The sequence below is a fragment of the Lipotes vexillifer genome, unplaced genomic scaffold (genome assembly GCF_000442215.2).
Source record: "Lipotes vexillifer unplaced genomic scaffold, Lipotes_vexillifer_v1.1 scaffold323, whole genome shotgun sequence".
NCBI classification, from domain to species: domain Eukaryota; kingdom Metazoa; phylum Chordata; class Mammalia; order Artiodactyla; family Lipotidae; genus Lipotes; species Lipotes vexillifer.
The window spans coordinates 152,896-176,967 of record NW_006795321.1 but is presented as its reverse complement, the minus strand read 5'-3'; the positions used below and the strand labels follow the sequence as shown (position 1 = coordinate 176,967).

Here is a 24,072-nt window from a genome sequence, read left to right as displayed (position 1 = left end):
TGGGAAAAGAGTGTCCACTGCCTTTTAGGCTTAAAGTGACTCCCTCTTGTCATCATAACCGCTCCCCACCCCAGCACCTCCCTTTCATCCCTCCACAGCTGATGGTTACTTCTCAGACACACAGGAAGGAGGACTAACTGGTGATACAGATGGTGCAATAAAACATGTGGAGACTCAAGGTTCTGTTACTTTTACACACATGGCTTGGGAAAGTGCTTAACTTGACTTTTCTGATATGCAAAATAGGAACACCATCTCCCTTGCAGCGAGCACCCATTAGTGTGTGTTGTGTGCTGGGCACAAGGAAGATGCAATGAATGCAACGTTGGTACCTTCCCTGCACTCAGGCGCCTGCCCTGCCCACCTCCAGGGCAATCCAGGGTTGTCCCTTCTCCCCTCTCTGTGAGCTCCAGATGAGGAACCACAGACAAGGAGACCAGGGCTCAGGGAGGTACAGAGGCTTCCCTGGGTCCCCAGTGTGGTCTGGGACAGGTGGGCATTGACTGTGGGTCCAGTGACTCTTCAAAAGCTCTGTGGATTGTGATGTCTCCTCTTCCTGGGCCAGCCGCCCTATCTTGTACCTGGCCTCTGGAGAGAATGAGGGGCCCAAGGCCGGGCCAGGGATTCAGATAGCCCAGAAAGCAGCTCTGGTTTGGGTGAGCAGAGGAGATGAGGGCCAGGGGAGGAAGTGGGACAGGGACCTGAGGCTTGTTCAGGCTTTCCTGAAGGGAAGGGAGGAGAAAGAGGGGAGCGAGGGCTGGGAGAAGCAGGCATGAGCTTAGCGGAGTCCACAAACTCATCCATCCTTTGATAAGGCGGCCATATAATTTGTCATTCAAACTAGGACATTCTGAGAGAGAAAGGGCACTATTAGTGATTTTGTTGGGACAACAGGCAGACACTGGGACTGTTTGGGCACATCGGGGGCCAGATCACTCCATTTTTAAGGACCCTGAAAGGGCATTTTAACAGCATCACCGATACTCTTTATTGCCCAGGGGACTACTCCCTCTGGCTTCGCTCTTTGGGAACCTTGAGGTTCAGGCCCTACCCTCTCTGGAACCCAGGCTCCAGGCCCTTGCTCCTTGGGCTTCCTGAGTACAGACCAGGCTTGGGGAGGTCAGTTGGGGTCCCCTTTGGGACTGGACTCCCTGGAAAGGCATAACGATGGGGATCTGGCTCCTGCCCCCCTGCCACTTGAGAACATGGGCCAGAAAAGTACACTGTGGGTTAGATCTGATTTTGCTATTCTAGAGAAGCCTACAGCTCTTTAGGAAAGAAAAAAAAAGTAAGTAGCCATTTGATGCATACTGTTATCATTACTGCATCCTCATTTTAGAAACATAAGAATTTTTTTAACTCATTAAGTCAAGGAAATCTAGTGCTATCCTCTAACTTCTTTCCTTCTACTCAGGGAGGGTGAGACACATTCATCACTGGGTTGTATGTACACAAGACCAGTACACTTTTGACCACTGTCTACAATAAAAATTGCATTTGACGTTATGAAACATACACACACACATACCCACACGAGTGTGAATTGTTCTTCCCTTTAGTAAGTGTGACATATTTCCATATTTTCCAATTTATTCTCTTCTTTTCTATTCAGTGCTATTTTATTTTTAAAAATTGCTGCTTCTGACAGGCTATACTGACATCACAGCCAGAGTTTGCCTAGCATTTCTTCTAAATGGATTCTCATTTGGTGTCTGGAAATACGCTTGGGCCATATAGGGCAGAAGGGATCTGAAACCCGGCAGCCCTTGCGCACCGCCTCTGCCTGGGGCCCCGCTTTGCAAACAGCAAGGACGGGTTCTCTGGTGCACTGGAGCCAAAATGCCCAGGATCAGATCTGCCCTCTCCACGTCCCAGCTCTGAGGCATGAAGGCTCCATGGCCGCCCCGGACCTTAGTGCCTGTGTCCATCACACGGGAGAGGGCTGGGCTCTCGTGGGATTGTTGGGAGGACAAGAGCATGCCTAGAAAGTCCTGCTATGGGCCTGGCAGGTACAGCCTGCACCAGAAATGTCAGCAGGATGGAAAACACCTGACCAAGGGGTTTGTTTTTCCCCACTGGGAACTCTGTCCTGCCCACATAAGGAAACGCGTGGTGAATGCATTAGCCTCTGGTTCCCCTTGGCCTCCTGAGCAGGGGGCAGGCCTTGGCTGGGCAGGTGATCTATCAGGGGAAGAACTGGAAAGAGCTGGTCCCTCACAGGCCTCGTTCCTAGGTGCCAAGGACTTGGCTTGGTGCTGGGGGTTCCCACAGTGGCCAGAAGGACAGTCCCCTCCCCCAAAGCTCAGGAATGCTCAGAATGGTTGTTTCCTCACGGCCTACAAGCCTGTGTGACCTGAGCTGATGTTCCCGTGTTCAGGAAAATGCCTGGGAAGAGGCCAGGACAAGGTGAGAGCCTGTGGCTGCGTCTGGGGCCTCCTAGGCTGACAGGCCACCCCTTCCCCTGAGCAACTTCTGCAGCTGCAGTGCAGTGCTTGGTTGCTGCTTAGGAAAGCTGAGCACAGTCCCTGCTGCCACCCGCCTTCCCGAGCTCTCAGCCCCTGGCCTTACCTCCTCCTGGGTCTGGCTGCCAGCATCTGCCTTCAGGCCAAGCCAGCAGCATCCAGGTACCTGGAGCCCTCCACTTGGGAAGAGCAGTGGGAAAGACATGGGCACCCCTAGAAATGAGGCAGGGAATCCTGATGGTTATGGAGGTTGGAACCCCTCCAGTCTGTCACTTCCCACTCGTGTCCATTTGTGGTCACACAGCCTCAGCTTCCTGTAGCTGACCCCTGTAGATTGTTGTTTTCTGCTCAGTATTTCTGGAATCGAGCTCCTCTAGGGCTCTGGCAGGGTCCTAAGGTCTGGCCAGCCATCCACTGCCTGTGATGAAAGCGCCAGCAGCGGAGAGCTCGTCCCTGGGGACCTGTACTGGCTGTGGCCATCCTCCCCCTGAGCCCCCGGCTGCAGAGCCCAGGCCAACTGGACCCCAGCCCAGCACTCACCGCCCTGCACAGGGGTCTGCACAGGGAGTGTGTGCAGATCCCCACAGCGGGGAGGAACGCTCAGAAGGAGGGGCCTCTGGGGAAAGGGATGATTCTTTAATCTGGACTCACAGGAAATGAACCACTGTAGTTCTTCATGTGATGGGGACTTCAGGGGGAAGGGTCAGGCACAGGGGATTCTAGAGAAGGGTCATATGTGTGACCGCTGACATACGGACAGTAGAGTAAGATGAATTGGATCCAAGTAATGACTTACCAGTGTGACCTTGGGTGCATGAATGAACGCACAATCTTGCGAGCATTGCTATCCTTATTTTAGAGATAAGCAAAGAAAACATCCAATATGTTAGCATCCTGTTGATTTGTCGGGCAGTCATTCAAAAAATATTTCTTTAGTACCTTCTATGTACCAGCCACAAAGAATAATTAGTGAGTGAAACAGACCAAGCCCCTCTCTTCCTGCGTGGTATTAAACCTCTCCTGTGGGGAAGCAGTCAGCAAGCAAGTAAACAGGGCAGGTGGTGCTATGGACAGGAAAAAGCAGGATAAGGTGCCAGGGAACATGCAGGTGAGGAGCTGCTGTACAGGATGGGGGTCTGCAAAGGCTTTTCTGACAAGGTGATGGCGATCAGAGACGGAAGGAAGGGAGGGGGTAAGCCATGTGGTTTCTAGGCAGAGACCACCAAGTGCAAAGGTCCTCTGCCAGGGGCAGTCCTGGCCTGTTCAAGGGAGAGGAGGCCAGCGTGGCCAGAGTAGAGAGAGGTGACATCAGAGAGATGACAGGGGCCCACAGGTGTAAGCCTCTGTTGGCCACTGGAGGGTCTGAGTAGGGGTGACATCACCATGCCCGGCCACCCTTGCTGCTGTTGAGAGGACACTGTAGGACATGACGGTGGGCCAGCTTAGGGGCTAGTGTAAGGATTCAAAGAGGAGATGACTGTGGCTTGGATCAGACGGTAACATGTTGATTGGGTTCTGGATATATTTTGAAGGTAACTAATTGGGTTTGGTAAAGGTTTAGCTGAGGGCTGTAAGATAATACAATAAATCAAAGATAACTAAATGCTTTTGGCCTGAGCAACTGGAAGAAATAGAGCTGTTATTTGCAGAAATCGGGATGAGCAGGTTGGGGGAAAATTGGGAATTAGCAGTTTCATTTTGCACATGGTAAATTTCAGAGGAGGTGCTGAGTTTACAAGGTGAGAGTCCAGGACAGAGATCACGGGCTTCCTTAACCTTCACATGGAGTTCAAGGCCAAGAGAGCGAGTGAATTCACCTGGTGCTTAAGAAGAGCACCTGAGGACTGAGTCCCGGGGATGTTCCTGTCTGGATGACGTCTGGAGGATGAGAAGGAAGCAGCAAAGAGACACGAGAAGGCGTGAAGCCAAAGAAACAGTCAGGGGTGGTCTCCTGAGAGCCAACCGGAAAACGTGTTTCCAGGAGGGTGTTCCACGATGTCCGGTGATGCCAAGAGACTGAAGAAGCCGAGGACTGACAACCGACCCCTCGACTTCCCAGCAGGGCTCAATGACGCCCTCGACAAAGAGCAGCTCTAGTGGAGTGAGTGGTAGGGTGGGTTGAGGAAGGATAAGACAGAGACGGGGAGAGGAGGCGGACATAGGAAATACAGGCAACTTTTCTGAGGACTTTCGTGTGACAAGAAACAGAAATACTGCAGAAGATATAGGGGGACCTAGGGATAGGAGATATAGTATAGAGGCTGTTTTTATCTTTGCTTTGTTTTGCTTTCCAAGGGAGCTATCATAGCATGTTGGCATGATGGAGACAGTGAAAGACTGATGGTGTAGGAGACGGGGGAAGTTAGGAGAAATGTTCTTTGGCAGGTGAGAAGCGCTTGGCACCACTCCCAGGTGACAGCAGTGGCAGTGGGTACAGGATGGACAGACAGTGGACGAGAGGGGAAGCTCACGGAAATGCCCTTCTTACCTCTTCCTTTCATTCTGACGTAGAAGCCAGACCATCAGCTGGGAGTGTGGAAGGAGAGGGGGGATGAAGACTTAAAGGGAGAGGAAAGTGTGGAATCAGCACCCAGGAGAAGTAGGAGAAATGGAACAGGGAAGTGTGGTAGCATCCGGGCGGCACTAGGACCCACTTGTGGTGAGTGTCAGGAACTTAATGAGACCGGATGGCGGGGGACGTACTTTTTTCTCTGAGCTCCAGTCAGCTACTGGTGCAGGCAGGCGGCCTGTGGACTGAGCTAGATTGAACTGGGGGTGGGTCATACAGCAATCCGCAGCTACTCGCTTTCACTACAAATCCAAGGCTCCTCCCACCCATAAGCACCCCTTGCCACTCTACTCTTCCCCCTCCATCTAGGGCTTCACTCTGCTTTGTTTCTGTTTGGTTTCACGGGCCGAGACGTAGCTGCAATTCATTTGCTCTAAAATGAGTGTTACTAACTTCTGGAAACTTAGCAGAACAGCCTCCTTGGAATTTGAGATTAGCTCCAGTGCCAAGTAGGAACACCAGGGCTTGGTTGTGGCTTGCCCGGGAAGCTGCTGCTAGGGTCTGTTGATGCCTCACAACTCGAGGACATCAGCTCACATATCAGATGTTTGTTAAACACCCACTATGACAAGCACTCTTCACCGCAGAGCTCCCCCATCCCCAACAGGACATTACAGAGCCTGCAGCCCGGCAGGGGATGCCCTGGGGATGGATGCACTTGAGAATCCATTGTCCCAGTTTGTTCTCATTGGGCACATAGGCTGTGCGTGGACTGCAGCCTCCCCTCCACACATCTGGGGTTGGGCTAGCGCTCTCCACAGGCTGACGGCTCAGCCATCTCACCACAGTTTATGCTGGGCAGGTTGGGTTGGTGCTTTTCAGGGAAGGAAGAACATCTTGGTCCTAAACAGAATCTGTGTACTTTTTTATGGGGGGAGGGGCTCAGGGGATGCTTCTGGGTCATTTTTCAGTCTTAACAAGGTAGCAAGCACAGGCCTGAGGGGTCTTTCCTTGGAGTTCAAGATGAAGCCAGGGACAAACCCCAGAAAAGACCCCTGGGGAGGCTGGGGAGGAGGTAGGGAGGCCTCCAAAATGATTCCTCGTGCAAGTGCGAGCCCATGTCCAGAGCCTCGTTGCTCCCCACCTGCCTTGCCCCCTATGCCTGTCTAATTGCCTCCAATGATGGTTATTTGGGTGTAATTAGCAGAAATCCTCATCCTAGCTCTTGAGAGGGATTTATCTGGAGCACACAGAAGCCGAGGACAGGGAGTGTGGCTGGACCTCCCTGTCTACTTTTCACCTGCATCTAGGGCCTCCTGCTCTCTCACCCCCCTTCTCTCCCTGAATCTGTTTCATCCAGCTGTAGCTCCCTCTACGTCTCTCTCTCTCCAGCTACCCACACTCCCGAGAACAAGGCTCTCCGTTGTAGGCCCGGAGAAACCCAGAGAACCCGATGAAGTGTGAATCACAACTCTGCACTCCTGGGGCAGAAAACTGGACCGGGCAGCCAGGGTCAGGTGTCTAAACCATGCAGTCAGCTGTACCGAGGGCACCCCTTTATCATGTTTCCCAGCTGTCAGGACCCCATCCGCATGGGGGGCCCCGCCCTTCTCAGCCGCCCTGTGCAGTCTGTGCCTTACGCAAGGGTGCAGCAGGGGAGTGAGGGGCTGAAGTCCAGCTCTCTCTGCCGTCACGCTGGCCTTCCCATGGGAGCTGCGCCCCTGGCAGAATAGGCTTCCATTTCTAACTCACAGCAGGACACCATGTGGGCTCACAAGGGCAGTCCTCATGGGTCAGTGGACACTCCCCTCCCTGGAAATAATCTACTCTCAGGTCTCAGCTTCAGCAGCACTTCTTTTAAGGAGCCCTCGATGGTGCTCTAAGCTTCCCTGACCCCTGGATGCACCCTGACCTACATTACCAAGCTTTACGAAAATGCTCACTTAATTGCAAGACAGTCCCCCAGACTAGAGGCTCCCTGAAATCAGGGGGCACGCCAGCTTGCTCACCACAGTATCCATACTACCCACCTAGAACCGGGCCTGGCGTGGCAGGTATTGTTGGCTGGCTAAATGAGGGTCATCCGCTGTGTAAAGCATGATAGGACATGGATTCAGTTATTTATTATTGTTATTTTTTAATGCAACATCGTTCTGAAGAGTCAACATCATTCCGTGGAATTAATCCAGAGGTTAGGTTGTGAGTTCCTGCTGCCAGGATAGTGGTGGGACATGCTGGGACCAGCACCGCACAGGCACCGGGACACCTACAAGACCCAACCAACAGACTTTCCCCCATCTGTTGGCTAAGCGGGTGAAGCTCAACTTTTAAGCTCACTTTGAGCTCCAGCTGGTATCAGAGCTTTGCTGAGGGTCTAAGCAGAGGCAGGCAGGATCTTATGCCAACACTGTAGACCCCGGGGAGCAGTGGGGTGAGAGAGAGGGAGCAAAATGGCTTCCATGCACAGGATCCCAGTCTAATCCTCACAACTCTTGGTGATTCTAAGCTCCAGCGTTACATGGGGAGACTGAGAGTCAGGCAAGGGTCTCAAGTCACACAGTGAGCAGAGGGAAGACCAGGGTTCGAGCACTGGCCTGCTACTCCTCACTCCCACACCCGTCCCAGGACGCCACGCTGCCACGTGACGTGGCCTCTCTAATCCGTCCTTCCTTCTTTCTCCAGCTCATCTGCAACTTGGTAACCACATTGCAGGCACCCTAGAAATACCCGGGATGTACTGAGCACAGGGCTGACGTGGTCACATCTGGGCATGGGGGCAAGAGGGTTTGGAGGACAGAACAATCTGGATTTGGGGGCTTTTGTGCTGGTCTCTCCTTTCCAGCATGGCTGACTGGATCAGAGAGGATGTGGTGGAACGTGTGAAAGGCTGACCGACCTCTGTGAGGACAGAACCCTGTCTGTTGGGCTCAGCCCCTGTCCCCAGTATTCAGGACACTGCTGGCTGAATCAGCATCTGGCTTCCAGCAGAGGACCCAGTGCAGGACAGAAAATACAAAAGGTGCTGGGTGTTTGGCCATGCCTTCGGGGACGGGGCCTCTGTTGCCTTCTACTAAGCCTGAGAAGTACAGAGTGGCAGTTTCCTTCCCCACGGCTGACAGGCAAACACCCAGGCCCTTGCACAAAACTATCCCTTCTGGAGTAGCGGGCTGGCTCGCTTTTAAGAAGGGATTCCAGCAAAACCAAGGACATTCAGAGAAAAGGGAGAGCCTTTCCCCCTGCTAAGTACACAGACTAGGAGACGCAAGTCTGCCCCCAGAATTCTTGCCTATGATGAGTATGATTACAATGGCCTGTTTTTCACTGACTATTGCAGCTAGAATTACATAACCCCTCCGTGTTGGGTTTGAGGAAGAAAAACCAAGTCTGGAGAGTTCCAAATGGTAACACTAATTTCAAACCGTTGGCTGCTACATTTGAGTACATGTCTTTATTAGGAAAATTATAAGTGCATACACATCTTTTCATTGATATGACTTCAAAGTAGAAATTGTTGTTTCTCAAAAGGAGTTGTTACTTGTTAAAATAAAAGCACACTGCATATAGAAAGCTGCCTTCTCCTGGACCATTTTCACATTATGTGGGAGACGCAATTTAAACAATATACAAAATACAGTATTTATCGCATTTAACACTGAACCCATCACTGCTCAGACACTGAGAGTCCAGCGAGGTTGCAGAGTAACAGCCTATGGGATTTTTCAACTTGACAATGTCAGTGGTCTCCTTAGGGGAACTGAAGGTTTCCAGGGAACATTTCCCAGGGATGGGAAATTTCCCAGGGAATATGTGTAGAGAGATCAGGACCCCACAATTCTCATCCAGCTACAAAAGGATGCACCACCTGGGAAAGGTGATGAACTCCCAGTGAGAGATCCCATAGTGATAACACCAGGGGGCAGTCAGAAAAGGAAGGTCAAATCGGATCAAGTGAAAAGGCTTAGAAGTTCTCTGGACTTCACACAGTGGGGACTGCAACCTTTTGCTACTCAGGCCCTCTGCTCAAAGCTGGCCCTCCTTTCTCTGGAGGACAGGCAGATAAGCAGAGGGTCCTTCGTGTGTCTCGCTGGGGTCTCAGCACCTGGCCGGAGTGGGACAAAGAACGGTGCAAAACAACACAAGGCACAGATTCGGATTCCAACACACAGCACGTCTGTGAGTTCAGTGCCCCCAAGTCTTCTCTGCCTGGGTCCTGATGCAAAGGCTGGCAGTGGAGGACCACCCTGGAGGTTACATGGAGCCCAAGGGAAGGTCAGGTAGAGGCAGCACTGGACCAGGGAGAACAGCTAGGTGACCCCTAATCAAAGTGATCCACGGAACTTGTATTTTGAAAGCAAAAGGGGATCAGGAGAGCCTTTTCCTTTGCAAATGGACTATTTAAATGCATATTTGCTTTAGCTGGGCAGTCTCCACTTAGGAGCAGATTGCAAGTAGAGGGATTGTCACACAAATCATTTTTCCTGCAGTTTCTCCTCTTATCTATTTTTCCCCCTATAGGGGAGAAACAAAAATTATTCTTAACTGTAGTCAACTGTAGTCAACAGTTAACTGTAGGGCCATGTTAATTTTCTTGGAGAAAGAGATTTAATGGTTCTGGTTCATGGGTTCCAGGGGATGATTATTCCAAATTTTCCATGAGATTTTAAAATGTCTTGAATTACTTGGAAAATGACTCTCCCACTGAAAATTAGATCATTTCATGTATAATTCAGAAGCCCTGTAGTGACAGGTTAACTTCAGAAGAGGGTTTTGAAACCAGCTCTGTATCCCTTATAACTAATAAAGGCCCCTCCATACTCTATTGTTTTCAATATAACAAAGCTGGTTTGAGGATGTGAATTTTTGTTTGGTTGATGGATTTGCGTCTATTTGCATGAAGATCTAATTTAAAGGCATATTTATGGAAATGCCTAACACATGTTACTGATAACCCAAAGATTATTAAATCTGAGAACACCTACAATTCAAGATTATTTTACAAGAATATACTTTCTGCATGTTATTTACATCATCCTGTCAATTGATACATTTCCTTGTTTTGCCCTTCTTTTTCTCTGCTTTCTTAATTAAAAAAAACTTAACCAGAGGGGAAAAGTATTAGTGAGACCAAATGAAAAACAAAACAAGCCAAAACCCCTCAAGTGCCTACCTTTTCAGAAAGTGAGATTTTTAAACTGTTTAATGCAGCTCTACAAACTGCTCTCAATAAAAGGAAACACCCTAAATGTCAGGATTTTTAAGCTACTTTCCCAACCAGCCCATTCTTTTCTAAGAGGAATGCCCTGCTGGATATACTGTAAGCACAAGATGACAGCGGCAGCAGAGAAGGTCCAGGGGCCACTGTGCAAAGTTAAGAGATGATGGGATCATCAAATGGTGAAAAAAATGAGGTTAGATTTTAATTGGGAAGGAATCTTCATGTCCAGGATTGATTATTTTATGGATTGGGCTTTCAAAACCAAGAAAAAGTTGAAAATTCTTTTCTTGTTATTCCCCAAACAGTGCTGACACCACGAAGACAAAACTCTCTGTAGTTCTGAGGTACCAACAATTATAGACACCTTGAGGGTCTGCATCCTCGAAGGTCATACTGCTGCAAACCGAATTCCCTTGGGCTCTGTTGATCCAACATGGGTTTGTGATCATGGGGAAAACAAGGTTCCACCCAAAAGGATCACAGCCCTAATCGGAAACCTGGTCAAAGGCCCCAAGGGGCATCTCCTCACTCTCAGGCTTTGCATTTGAGAAACCGACAGTGCATGCACCGAGGACATTGGCTTTGAACAAAAACACAGGATTGGACAATATTCCAAACAAGCCACAGACGTGCACAGTGCTTTCAGGACCGGGTAACACGAGACATTTTGATTTACTTCTTGGTGCCCCGTTTAAAGTAAAGCTTTGCTCTTGAGAGAGTCCTTTTCCTGGGTCATGGAGACAGTCTTGGCTACACATGATGATGGATGAGAGAGAGAATGATGAGAAGGACGTGATGGGATGTAGAGGAGAGCTTGGGATGAGGGGTGACTCTCACCCTACCCTGGCCTCACACTCCTGCCTGCCTCAGCTCAGGGAAGCCCTGCGGTACTCGCCAAAGAGGCAGAACCCCGCTCTCACCCTGAGGAAGGGTGAGGCTCCTGCCCAGCTCCCCAGAACCTCTCCCCCCGCCCCCCACCCCTGCACAGGGCAGCCTTCACTAAGGTCTGCCCACGCTGACTGGTGCTGACACCTCCTGGTGGCTCTCCACCCTGGACATGGTGATGTGGGCAAGGCTCCCTCCGTCTGGGGTTCCAGCCTGCACAGCTCAGAAACCTCTGGCTAGATAAGGGGTTCCGGGAAGGATATTATAACAAAGCAGGTAAAAGAACGGCCTTAATCTAAGTTCCTATCTGTCCCTAGTGACACTGGATAATCGGACTAAATGAGAAATAAACGCCATATATTTTGCTACATAATCAAATGGTGAATGAAGTAAGGCAAACTGTGCAAGACAAGGCCCTTGGAAATGCATTCAGGCCTGCCTGGGTGCAGGGGAGTGGCTAGCTACAGACCCTTCCTAACTCTGATTTCAGATCTGGGCTCCTACTGTAAGGTTTCCTCAGGCGTCTGACCCAACCTGCGCCTCTCACATCTTGAACCTCCTGTTAACAAGAACAGAGGGAGACACCATTAAGGCGGGTTCCTGCAGTGGCCGGGCCGCACACCTGAGACGCTGAGCCCCGCTCCAGCCGGGGACACACCCCTGATTTCCAAATCTCTGTGGTGCTTCTGCCTTCCGAGACCCTGAGCAGGGGGACTGAAATGAGAGAGACAGCATGGCAGAAGCGAAGGACGGATGGAAGGCGGGAAGCAGAGAGGGCAGGTGGGCACAGCAAGCACAGGGCGGATGGACGAACAAGGGCACGGAGATGGCATGGCACAGTGGTCACAAGGCAGGACGAAGTGCAATGCCTTAGCCCAGCACAGACATTAAGCCCCAGGACCTCGGGGCTGGTGCGGTGGAGCGGCCCCGGAGCTAGGCGCCCAGGCAGCCGGCACTGGGACCGCGCATGCGCACCTGGCGGCAGACGCGCGAGCGCTGCCTAGTCAGTTTCAACCCACAACGGAACGGAGGTCCAGCTCTTCGGCTCTTCCACGGCGACCCTGCCTTCAGCGGGGCTGAGGCCCGCTGGTCAGATACAGTGAGGCCCCAGGGCCAATGGAGTCATGTAAGGACAGACAGGGGCTTGCCTATGTTTTTTAATGTGGGTCCAACCCTCTGAGTCCCCGCAGCCCCGGCTCCCCCCGGAGAGGTGGCAGATGCTGTCTCCCTGGGCACTGCAGAAAGCAGTTTGTAAGCTATTGCTTACCTCAGGGAAGCAATAGCTTGACCCACAGTTGCTACAGGGCGAACAGCTCTCCCAGAACAGACCTGTCACCCTCTCTGGCACAGAAATGTACTGCTCCTGCGGTGTGAAAAAGGGAGCGTGAAGTCACAGGTCTGACCCTCTGCAGGTGCTCTTGTAAGAGTAGCGCTACCCTGGCCAAGGTCCTGCAGACAAGGACTGCTGCTGGCTTCCACGGGAAGGACTGCAGCCCTGGGTAGCCCAGCAGCCATCCAGAGGCCTTTGGAGGCACCACAGGCAGGATGAGGTAAGTGGGCAACCCACACGCCCGGGAGCAGGCCTGCCATCCCTGTTGCTGGCAAGAGGGCCACAGGCTGGGGGAGTTAGCCAGGTACAAGGGATGGCAGTGGGAAGTAAAAGTCTTTGGCTACAGTGCCCTAGGGGGACACTTCTCCAGTGAGGAAAAGTAGAGGCTGTAATTCCTTATGCTGTAATTAAAAGGAGCGCACTAAAGCGTGAGGGGGACACAGCGCTCTGTGACCTAGGTGACAGGCAAGGACCCTGGGTTTCTTCTCCTGAAATCCATGTGCCCCATCCTTCAACCATGTCGTCTTTCTGGATCCATGTACTGAAATTACGACCAGGGGTCTGGGGTACAGGGTGAGTGTGTGTCCATGTGTGACAGGGGGATGGGGAGAAGTGTAGATATTCAAGGTTTCCCTTTTCAAAGCACTACTGAAATCAGGGCCTTGCTCTCCCCTGTGATCCCCCTCCTTCCAGTCCAAATTAGAGAGACTTGGCAAGAAAGCTCAGCCATGAATCTGCGTGTGTATGTGTGTTGAGGTCGGGGTGGTGAGTGAGGACTGAGGCAGCTGCGTCCCAGAACCTAATCACTTGGGGTCACGCGGAAGGGGGGAAGGGGATAGGCTAGGAGTCCCCAGAGCTACAGGCCCTTCACACAACTCCTCTGCATCAGGGACCCGTTTAAAGAATCTACAAAGTGAATTGCCCTGCAAAGAGGCTCCCTGAGAAGCATCTCCACAACTGCTCTCTGGAAATGCAGAGCTGTCAGCCATTCTCCCCACACGGTCTGAAGAAACCCACCCAAGCTTGGAGGTAAAGCCGCTCATACAGCCCCAGGCCCTGGGAGGGAGAGGGCAGAAAAGTCCTACCCCAGGTGGCAGAGTGGTGGAGAGCCAGGCAACAGGCATTTGGGGAAAGGAGTCAGTTATCGCCTGTAAATGGCATGGCCACAGCCAGCTCTGCCCCGCAAAGGCAGTGATGCCACCGGCAGTGGCAGGTGAGAGGGTATCAGGCACATGGCCCTTGCTGGGTGAGATGCCGGCTGCTGGGCCAGCAGGCCGCTCTGTGCACAGGCCAGGTGGCCACACGCTGGCCTCAGACGGGAACGCAGATTGTTAAGTGTGGAGCTGTGTGAGCTCTGAGCGCTCATGATCATGGGCCTTGCGAGAGAGGGAGCGGAGGGCAGGGTGCAGGCTCATCAGCCCAGGGTGATGCTGGAGAGAGACCCTGGGCCATTCTAGATGGAGCGCTGGGCCATTCCGGAGTTCCAGGCTGTTCTAGATAGAGTCCTGAGCACACAGGCTCTGTGTCATAGACTCCAACCCCGGTCTTTGTACAACTACTTTCTTCTTAACTTAGCAGACCAGGAAAGGCCCTAAAAAGCACATAAATACAGGACCTGGGTGGCCACAGTGGCGGCAAAATGCTGCTCCCCCATGAAGTCTGAGCGCCCGCCCGGGAAGCAGGGGCTCTGCCCCGGAGGAGGGTTAGGGCAGATTTACAAAGCGCGCCGGGAGACACAAGAGCAGAGTGCACTGTGGTCCTTCTTGAGGTGGCAGATAACTAGTTTTTCCTTTTCTGAGCAGCCTTTCTCTTCTTCTGTCGCTTCTTTTTTCCTATCTTTTCTCTTTTCCCCACTTTTTCTTCTCTGCGCCCCCTTAGATAAAATTAGTAGAACCATTAATACCGTTGAAATAAACAGGAGTCTTTCTCAGTCTGCACAATATTTAAAAGTGGCCCATGTATTTGTTTAACCCTGTCTTTAGTCTCAGGCCTGGAGGCCCCCGGGCAAAGCACCGTCTGTCAGTACCTCTTTAAAATAAATCAAAAAAATGTTAGACGGGCTTCCAGAACACAGATACCCGTGAACTGATCTGAAAGGGTGGGAAGGCACGCCCAGGGCCAGGCTGGACTGGTCTTCTGTCTCACCCCAACCTGCTCTCCTAGGGCTTCTTTACATCTCAATGCAGAGCTGAACTCTCTGCTTTATCTTTAAAATCTCTGCATTTCAAATCGAATAAGCTTTGGAGGTTGGAGGCCCAAGGTTCAGATGGCCATCCAGGAGAAGAGAAAGAAAGCAGCCTGATCCCACCTTCTCTTTTCTGGATGCCTGTGCACACCCCCTGGGAATGACTGGGATTGTTCTGGAGAGCAAGGGAGAGAGCTGGTTAGCAGAATTTTATTAGAGCAACTTTATTAGAGCAATTGGCTCTTGACTGTCACATTAAAATGATTCAAGCTGAATGGTATTTAATGATTTATGGGGTAAGGCCACCTGTTCCTGAGAAAGCTTGATATTAGCCATGGGCTGGAATTATGGGATTTTTACATGGGAAAATGTGAAAGCTGGATATTATGAGGATTGAGTCTCTGGAGATTACATGGGGATGTTAGGAGAACCAAGGAGCGGTAAGAAGGGGGAGAGGAATTAGTGATTCAAATATTATCCTTCAGAAAACTAGCCCCATTGCTTCTACTGGGTTTAAAAAAAAAAGACATAAAAACTTGAGCTGCAGACCTAATCTGCTCCTGAGCAAGGCCCATGTGCTGTCACTTGCATGTGAACTCGGCAGGAGGGATGCAAGGCACCTGACCAGCAGGCCAGCTTATCTGAATAAATTCCAGAAATGTGTGTGAGCCCCATGTCTGACAACTAATGGACTTCACCTCAGGTAAATAAATTCCCACATACAGTAGGAGGTTTATACCATGAAACAATGAGCATTTTATTGCTAGTGCATATAATGTCACATTTGATACAATTTTAGTACAAGTGAAAAAATACACTGTGGGTAACATTAAAAAGCTGCAGTCACACTTATATATCATATATATTTCTTTACAAATCGCCAGTAGTTTACGGTCATAGAGAAATGTAACCTACTGACATTCATATGGCTCCACTTCAAATATAGGAATTGTTCGACTATAAATATATTCTGAAATACATTTGTTTACTAAAGTAACGTTTAAAAAATTGTGCATGAAAATATATATAAAAAAATGCCTTGCAAAAAGTTACAGACACCACCAGGCCCATCTGTGGATCACATTTATGCAGGGGATTTCATCTTGCCAACATTTCTGATTGGAACCTGAAACCATCTTGTGGCTTCAGGAGGAGGGGTTAGTGGCAAGAGGCTCGTTGATTCATCTATTTTTTCACTTCTGATTTCAGAAACCTCAAAGTTTGTAGAGCCTCCGTGGCATACATAGGTTTCAGAGGCAATCACAGAAACCAAATTCCTCAAAGCAAGCTCTCAGATTGAAAACTGCATTTGATTCTGCAAAGACCATCTTTCATGGGAAGGAGACATGATCTCATACCCCCAGCAGAGGGCCAGCCCCGCTCTGGAGGAGGCCAGAGAAGGATCTCACAGAGGGCCTGCAGAGGAGGGGAGGGCAAAGGGAGGAGGGGGCCACAGGGTGGGAGCCCCTGCGGTCACCCTCCTCCAGCTGGGTGCGTAGAGAAATGAGAAGCAGAAGCGAGATGAAAGCATATTCTGGGAGGCAGGGAGAGGCCGGGAGTGGCCTGGAGAGGGTCTCTGAGCACAGTCTCCAGTGATGGCGGTTCTACATGGAGCCCACCCATCCAATCACTGAGCTTGAAAGAGGAGGCGAAGGTAGTGGCCGCTGCCTAGCACTGGTCAGCATGTGGGTTGTCATTTCAGGAGAGGCACCCCCTGCAGGAGTAGCCCACAGTCTTCCTCCGAGCCTCAGCGTCTGGAGGAAGGATGCTTATCTGAGCTCCCTGCTTGGCCATCACCTGACTGTGCTCAGACTCCCCCCGGGGAGAAAAGGAGAATCTCCAAAACAAACCAAATACAAAGCTTGAAGTAATCATCGATTTTAAAAAGGGTAATGAGAATGATGATGATTGTGATGATTATGAGGGAATGGACTGGTGGGAAATGCTATTGGGATGATACAATTTCTTAGAAAAACCCCAGTTATAAAACAGCCAATGTGAAAGGTACGGGGCACAGATGAACACACGCTGCGATATTGTACCGTAGGCTATAAATGCAGTTGTCTACATGCTGGACAAACCTCTCGCCCGTGCCCAGGTCAATGCGCTGCCCCCCCAGGCACACCTGGTCCTCACCGTTCAGGCCTTTCTCCCCCACACACCTTTGCCCTTTCATCTCACATGGGTTTAGCTTTCCTCAAGTGGATCTAGTGGAAAGTCCTTTTTGGTTGTTGTGCTTACTTGTTTAAAGCTTTCTCCAGGTATTCCTGAATCCACTTCAATTTCGGGTCGATGCACACTTGTCTGTTGTTGTTCTTCAGCCTTGCCCTGGCAAAACAGAAGAGGCGACAGTGTGCAGCTGATCGGAAGGGAACATGGCTGTGACCTGGACATCTGCTCATCTGACACCCAGGTTAGGACCCAACTGGAGCGGGGTGCCCCGCTTGGCAGGCTCAGGCTTGGGAGGAACCCCAGGTGTGCTGGGGAGACAGTGCTAGCCGTGCTGCAAGTTTTACCCCAGAGACACTGGGGAGTGAAGAAAAGTCTTTATGGAGTCCAGGGAGAATTCACACAGGGAACATTTGAGTTGGCTTTTGAAGGATAAGTAGGAGCTGGGCAAGTGAAGTAAAGGGGGAAGGAAAAGCAAGAGCAAATAGCCCAAAGGGGTAACAGTGCAGAGAGGATGTGAGGAATTTGGGAGACAGGATACTCAAGAAGCCCGCGGCCAGATGTAAGGGGCAAAGCAGTGGGGCTTCATCTGCAATTTTGTTTATGATGGGAACTTGTGGGGTGGCAGAAGCAGATTTTTCTTTTGATGGACCGTCCTGATAGTACATGGAAGACAGACTTAAGAGTGAGCCTAGAGGCAGGAGACCTACAAAGAGGTACCGCATAGTCTGGGGGATGGGGAGAGGTGAGAGTACAGTGCGGGGAGGGGCAGTGTGGGGGGGTGGGGGAGGGGAGGGGAGGGGTAGTGTAGGTAGTTTGCCAGAAAATGGTTTCCAGAGAGATTTTACAAGTTCACTGAATGTTCATGGTCTCATTCGTTCTTTGAAAGTTCGTACTGCACCTTCCTCCCAATTCTCACCTTTACTCAGAGCCTCCCTCCCTGAAGACTCCTGGAAGAGGACCTGGACGTGTCTCTGGATCCCTCTCCATAAAGCCCCTGGGTACCAGGTAATCTCAAGCAGCCCGAGGACACCACCGCCCAGCCACTCGGGGTCTAGGAGGACCTGTGCGGCCAGCACAGAGGCTCGTGGACACCAGGAGTCTTCACACAGCCTGCCTGTTGAGTCAACGAGCTGTGCAGAGGGCCTGGCTCAGAGCAAGGCGGATCCAGGTCCAGTTCTGGGGATTGTTGTTTATTAACGTGTTTGCCCGGAACGACATGAGGATTCTATCTGGCTTCTTCAGCCTCGAGGCAAGGGAACCCACAGAGTCTGCACTGCAAAGTGGGCCCATCCTCGCTGAATTCATTATCTGATTAAATACTTCTCAAAAGAGAGTATTTTATTACAGGCAAAGAAAATGAAAAAAAAAATTCGTCTTCTAGTGCCCTAAAGCATATTGTAAATGACAAACACATTCAAGGCAGCAAAGGCTAGAGAAAAAGAAAAGTCAAACCTAAAACCAGTTGGTGTTGGGTGGAGAGTCGTCAGATGCGTGTAGCTTTTGCTCCAACTGCTGTGTCCCCGTCCTGCTTTTAGTGCTGGGACTTTTCAGGAGGTGAGCTCTGCCCAGGAGACCCCGAGCCTCAACTCCCCGACACCTAGACACATGGCCAAGCTCGCTGTGAGTGACCACGGGGACACATGGGCACTGGAGGGCCGAGCAATGGACGGCCACGTGTGGCTTTCTTTCTGGACTTGGTTCAGCCTCCTGCTCTCCAGGAGAGATCTTAGTGTCTCATGTATGTGTGATTTTGGTATGTCTCGTTTCCCACATGAATAAAATCAAATGTTAGCAGCTGCCATCAACACCAGCAAAACTAAAACCTTGTGTGTTGGCTTTCAGAAAATGCAGTTAAGTGAGCTGGTAATTTTGAGTTTCGCCAAACAGTTTAAAGATGACTTCAACTGAATTTGAGTCTTGTGAGTTTGTGCTATGTGATAAAGGATTAAATTAGGGCACCAAAGCCCTGGAATTGGCAGAACTATTACTGGCGAGGGGCTGTGGCTAATTTACTATATACTTCAGCAGAAAGAAACTTTGGTGAATCCCATGTTTCTCCAGTCTAAGGGTGCATCTGAACGTGCTCCCATCTCTTGCACTAAAGGGAGGAAGCTTGGAAAGAAGAGGCAAGGACCCTCTGTGAGTGAGCACGGCACCAAGGGTTCGGGCACCAAGGGTAAGAGCAGCTTTTGAAACTCCTGCCTGGTGGTACAATCAGCTGCCTCTAATTATGCCAGGTTCGAGCCTTGGACACTCGGCATGTGTCATTTCTCTAGCTTTAACAAGTCTGTGAATTAGGTGTTACTATGCCCATCAAATGTAACATCCCTGGAGGAGGATGTTCAGACTTACACGATCTGAAGGGCACAATTCGGAGTGTTGAGGATTTTGAGATGCTTGACATTGGCTCTGGCGACGTGGCTCTCAAAGAATCGGCAAGGGCATCTGTAGCTCAGGCTGACCGGTTTCCCTAGAGAGGTAACGAGAACAAAGCAGCTTGTTATTATCCTGCCAGGCCTTGGGGATACAAGTGTGTCTGAGTCTGCAGCCGAGTGATCAGACGGTGGAATGAGGGTAGGATGGGGAATGATGGGAGGAGTCATGGGTGCATCCTGGCAGAGACCTTTTCCTTGGGCAGCACAGGGAGCTCTGAGTGGGCTGAGGCTCAGCTTCTACAGGGCAAGAGGCCAGAAGGAGCTGAGGAGAGCTGGACCTTAGGAGGGTAGGGAAGCTAAAATCCGAAGGCCCCTGCTCGGGTGTCTCAAGATAAAGGACATTAATCACAGGAGAGAACTGTTTCAGTCCAAGGTACTGAGGTTCCCAGTTATTCTTTGCAAAATAAACTCCTCCATGGCCAACTGAGAAGGACTTCCCGATTCAGGGAACAGGGAGGGGAAAGAAGGAGGCTCCAGGCTCGCTCTCTCCCAGGAGCCACCGCAGCTCTCCTGGGAATGCTCCCCTCCCCCACCTCCTCTGTCCTCACATTTACCTTAAGCCCAGGCAACCACAAAAGAATCCCACTGGCTTCCTACCTGGGCGTCCCCAGAGGGCAGGCAAGGGCCCATCTTTTCCCCTGCGCTTCCAGGGCTGGAGGCAAACATGGCTTTCATTGCCTGTGCAGGGATGCTCCAGCCTCCTGGGTTGTATTACATCTTTGTTTGCCAATTCACCAATTTGCAAAATGCCATAATTGACACTCATTAGTGTAAATTAGCCAAGGGCTCCTGCAGAACCCACAGCTCACCCTGGAAGTCTAGAATTGCAAGCCCTGGGGGGTGGGGGGGTGGGTACTGACATTTGTGTGTGTGTGTGTGTGCGCGCGCGCGTATGTGTGTGCGCGTGTATGTGTGCACGTTTTCTGCAGATTTTATCCAAGCCCTACTTAATACCCCAGATTATTTGAATTTGTGGATCCTTTCGTCAGGGATTAAATGTAGGTCTGAGAATATTTAGTCCAGAGATTAAAAAAAAAAAAAAGTTTGCCTGTTTACAGAGCTCCCAGAGGCCTCCTGGTGGTTCTGAAGTTCCATATTTGGGGCAAGAGAGCTGGGGAGGCCTGTGAGTGAGGGACTTAATTTTTTTTCTCAAGGCTGAACTCCGTCAAGAGATGGCATGGCCAACAAGTCAGGGGGAAAGCAGACCACCTGGCCCCCCAAGACCAAACTCGACTCCCTGAAAACCAGGAAGAAGAAAGCCTGGCTTCAAGGCTCTCAGTGACTCGTGGCACTGGAGAGCCTGGAGCAGGTTTCAGGTTTACACCTGGGCTAAGTCCAGAAAGTCGCTGCTGGGGCCTGGCTTTTAGCAAGTGCACCGGGTCCCTGCAGAAGTCTGTATGGCCCTGTAACCAGATCACCTGGGAAAGTGGCCTGCAGCTGGGGGCTGGGTGGCCAGGGTAAAGGAAGAGCCAAAGTCTCCCCTCCGAGTGTCCTGCCTCCAGGTTCCCCTGAAATTCTCAGCGGTCCTTCAGAGCTGAGCAGAACCGGCATGTGGGGCCCACTGGTGAGGCAGGACTGGTCCCAACCCCAGAGCAGCAAACTGCAAGGTGCACAGTATGACAGCTGCTGGGGGCAGCGCTGTGCAAGGTGGGGGCTGCTCCTCCCCCGTGTCCCTGGGATGCTGTTCTGAGTCCATCAGCAAAGCAGTGGCGATCAGGCCAGGAATCAGAGCCCATTCTGAGCTCAGAACACAAGCTTTCTCTTTTTCTCCTCTCCCCTCTCCACCTCCTGGGATTATCCATTTCCTTCAAAGGCAATTTTTATTCCTGCTCCCAGGACCCAGTTGCCTGCCTGTCAAGTGGAGAATTTCAACAGGTTTTTTAAAGTGACAGAGCCCCAAGTGTTCTTACCAAGAGAGCTAGGTGCTGTGTCCACCTGGTGACCTTCCTGCCAGCTTTTTGTCAATATTACTAACTTTTCCAACTGTTTTGCATATGGCCCGTGCACAGGCAAGAGGCCTGACTGGTCCAGATGTTACCCGGGGCTCAGGGGAACTTGGCTTCTGGTGAACTTGGCTCTGCTCCGGAGCAGTCCTTCCACTCTAATGCAGAGACAAGAGCCCCCAAGCCAGCCCCTCCAGCCAGGCCTGGGAATGGGGCCCACTCTGACTTTAACCCCTAGAAGGCCAGGGCATCCGGGGACCCAGCTGCTTGGCTGAGGTTAGCCAATGGTGGGAGGGCAGGAGCCCGAGTCAGAGCCTGAACAAGAGGACCCAGCATGGGTACACAGGCTCCAGGTGGTCAAAAAGTTCATTCTGGCCTATGCGTGCAAGGAGAGCCCGACCAAGCGGGAGCCCAGGACCCTGACTTGGCCACTTGGCTGCCAAGAGGGCAACTCAGATGGGCAAGCAACCAACCCTTCCCAGAGTCAGGAGGAGTCTGTGGATGAGGCCCCCACTCCTTCTGTGCTCCCCCCAGGTCAGCTGTGCCCAGGACTCAAGGACCTGGGTCCTTGCATTCTAGTCACTTCTGCAGTTCCCCAGGGGAGGGGGCAGCTAGAAGAAGCACCATTTCTTCCCACAGCTGGATGATGACACCTCTACTCTCACCAAACCACTCAATTGTTAATACCCAAACCAGAGTGTGCCCCATGTCCTGGGCTGGGGGGTGTCAGTGTCAGTGTAAAGGCACAGGCTAGGTTACTTTTTCAGCGTACAGAAAAATTCTGAATCCCCTTTGGTGCCAGTCTCTCTGCAGCTCTGACCAGCAACTTGCTACACTTTTAAAGAACACTTCCCAGGTGGTCAGCCACCAGCCAGCGAGAATGCAACAGAGGTCTTCAGCTGGCACCTAGCAGACTGCTCCAGGGCCTGGGGTCCTGCACAGGCCTCAGCTGCACCTAGCAGACTGCTCCAGGGCCTGGGGTCCTGCACAGGCCTCAGCTGCACCAAGCACAGTGTCCTTCAACCCTTTGCAGGATTTGTTGGAAACTTCGCAGCCAAGAAAGCTTAGCATGGCCTGACCATGCTGACATGGTTTTGTTTTGTGTGTTCAGAGGCAACAGTTTATTTTGGTTTGCAGCAGTGGTGTCCTGTAACAGGGCAGTGAGATTTCGCTTAAGCCTCAAAAGGAAAAAAGCTCTCTTCCTCTCACAGTGAAACGGTACACCACCTTTCCCCATGGCCTAAAGCCTTGGCGATTGAACTTTGCTGCAGCGCTCACTCCGAGATAGAGTAGTGCTCGCCTGTGTGGCGACAAAGGCGCCAGCCTGCAGGTGTGTTTTGGGGGCTGGGCAGGCGCATGCATGACCCAGATCGCCCCTGGGCCTCTCCTGGGTGACCCCAGAAAGAGGCAGGGAAGGCACTGTCTGGATGCGCTTCCATCTTCGCCGCGTCGCTGCGGACCGCGTTGCGGTACAGAAGCGCAGCCAGGCGTTCGCCGCAAACCCGACAGCTGCTCGGAACGATAAGACTGCGAGGGACGCCTCGCAGCTGCACCCGATCGCATTGCCACCACAAGCAAGTCGCGATGCCAGACAGGCTTTGCAAAGCGCTCTCTCCAACAGGAACCGCAGAACGCATCTCCAGCGCGGTGCTCAGCGGGGCCTTGGCGCGGGCCGGGGCAGAGGAGCCGTGGCCCCGCACGGAGCCAGGAGCCCATTCTACTCTGGAAACCGAGCTGGGCCGCGGGAAGGCACTAGCTGGGAGGTGGATGGTCAAGGGCCAGGGACCCGCGGCTCCCGACTCGGCTCCACACCTCCGCGCCCTACCGCGCCGGCTCCGAAAGCGCCCTGGGCGCGCTCGCATCCAGTTATCCTGCCCGACCTCGCTCTGCAGCCCGCCCGAGGTCTGGCGGCCGCTCCCGCGTCCCGGAACCCGAGCTCGGCAGCGGAGTGCGAGCCTCAGCGCGGGGGGCGCTACGCTGGGGACCTCAAACGCCGCACGCCGAGGGAGCGCGCCCCGTGAGGTGGGCTGCCTCGACCTCCCGGGTGCAAAGCGGCGCGGATTAGGTTCGCTCGGGACGGCGCGGGGCCGGGGCAGAGGAGCCGTGGCCCCGCACGGAGTCAAGAGCCTGGCGCCTGCCCACGTCTCCGTCGCCGGGCGCACTCACCATCGCTGAGGCACAGCGCAGCCAGCACGAGGGCCAGCACAGCGACGATCTTGGCATCCATGGCAAGAGCGGGCGGCGGGTGGACGGAGGCAGGACGCGGACGGGATGCGACTGCGGAGAGTGAAAGTGCGGCAGCAGGAGGCGCGCGCCCAGCACTTTAGAGGCGAAAGCGGGGCGGGGTGGGGCGGGGCGGGGCGGGCGCGCGGCAAGGGGCGGGCCTGGAGCCGAATTCTGCCTGCGGCCCGGGGCTCTGACCAGAGTCCCCTCCCACGCGGCCGCTTCCCCGTCCCCTCCCTCCCACCCCTGCTCCGCGCCCGGGATGCTCCTGGGACTGCGGTGCGCCCCAGCCTTTGACCTCTCGGTTACGCTGGGCCCTGCTTTGTAGGCCTAACATGCTCCGAGGAAGCCAGCCGCTCAGTGAGGGTCGGGGATAGGACTGGTTACTGTTCCCATTATGCAGATGGAAAGATTGAGTCCCAGAGGCGGGAACAGAATGAGAACCAAGGAAAAACAAACAGGTCGGTCCTAGAGGTGAGGGCCAGCTAGGCCAGCTGCGTCCCGGGTAGCTAAGAGGATCCTTTTGGGGGAGTGTGGGACCTGGAAGTGACCACCGGCTTCAGCTCGCTGCTCCGCGGCCGGGAAAGCTGGGACTAAGGGAAACAGACTAGTCTTTGCAGTCAGAGCGACTCCGATTTGATTCCAAGCCAAAGCTATAACTTATTAGCCGAGCCTCAGTTTCCTCAACTGTGAAATTGAAGCTCTAAAATGGA

The 24,072-nt window shown here is 52.3% G+C and overlaps 1 protein-coding gene across 2 annotated transcripts in view; it reads right to left on the bottom strand.

The window, feature by feature from the left end:
• CXCL12 (C-X-C motif chemokine ligand 12) overlaps window positions 1-23,392 on the bottom strand; it is a 27,962-nt gene extending 4,570 nt beyond the window's left edge. The window contains exons 1-4 of one of the 2 annotated variants that reach the window (XM_007467586.1): window positions 23,303-23,363; window positions 19,111-19,228; window positions 16,828-16,914; window positions 14,181-14,274 (exon numbers count right to left, since the gene is read on the bottom strand). In XM_007467586.1, coding sequence (XP_007467648.1) covers window positions 14,181-14,274; window positions 16,828-16,914; window positions 19,111-19,228; window positions 23,303-23,363 — 360 coding nt within the window. Of the gene's footprint in view, window positions 1-14,180; window positions 14,275-16,827; window positions 16,915-19,110; window positions 19,229-23,302 lie in introns of those variants that run through there. The other variant, XM_007467585.1, reaches the window with a different exon arrangement.
• Between the last annotated feature and the right edge of the window lie 680 nt (window positions 23,393-24,072).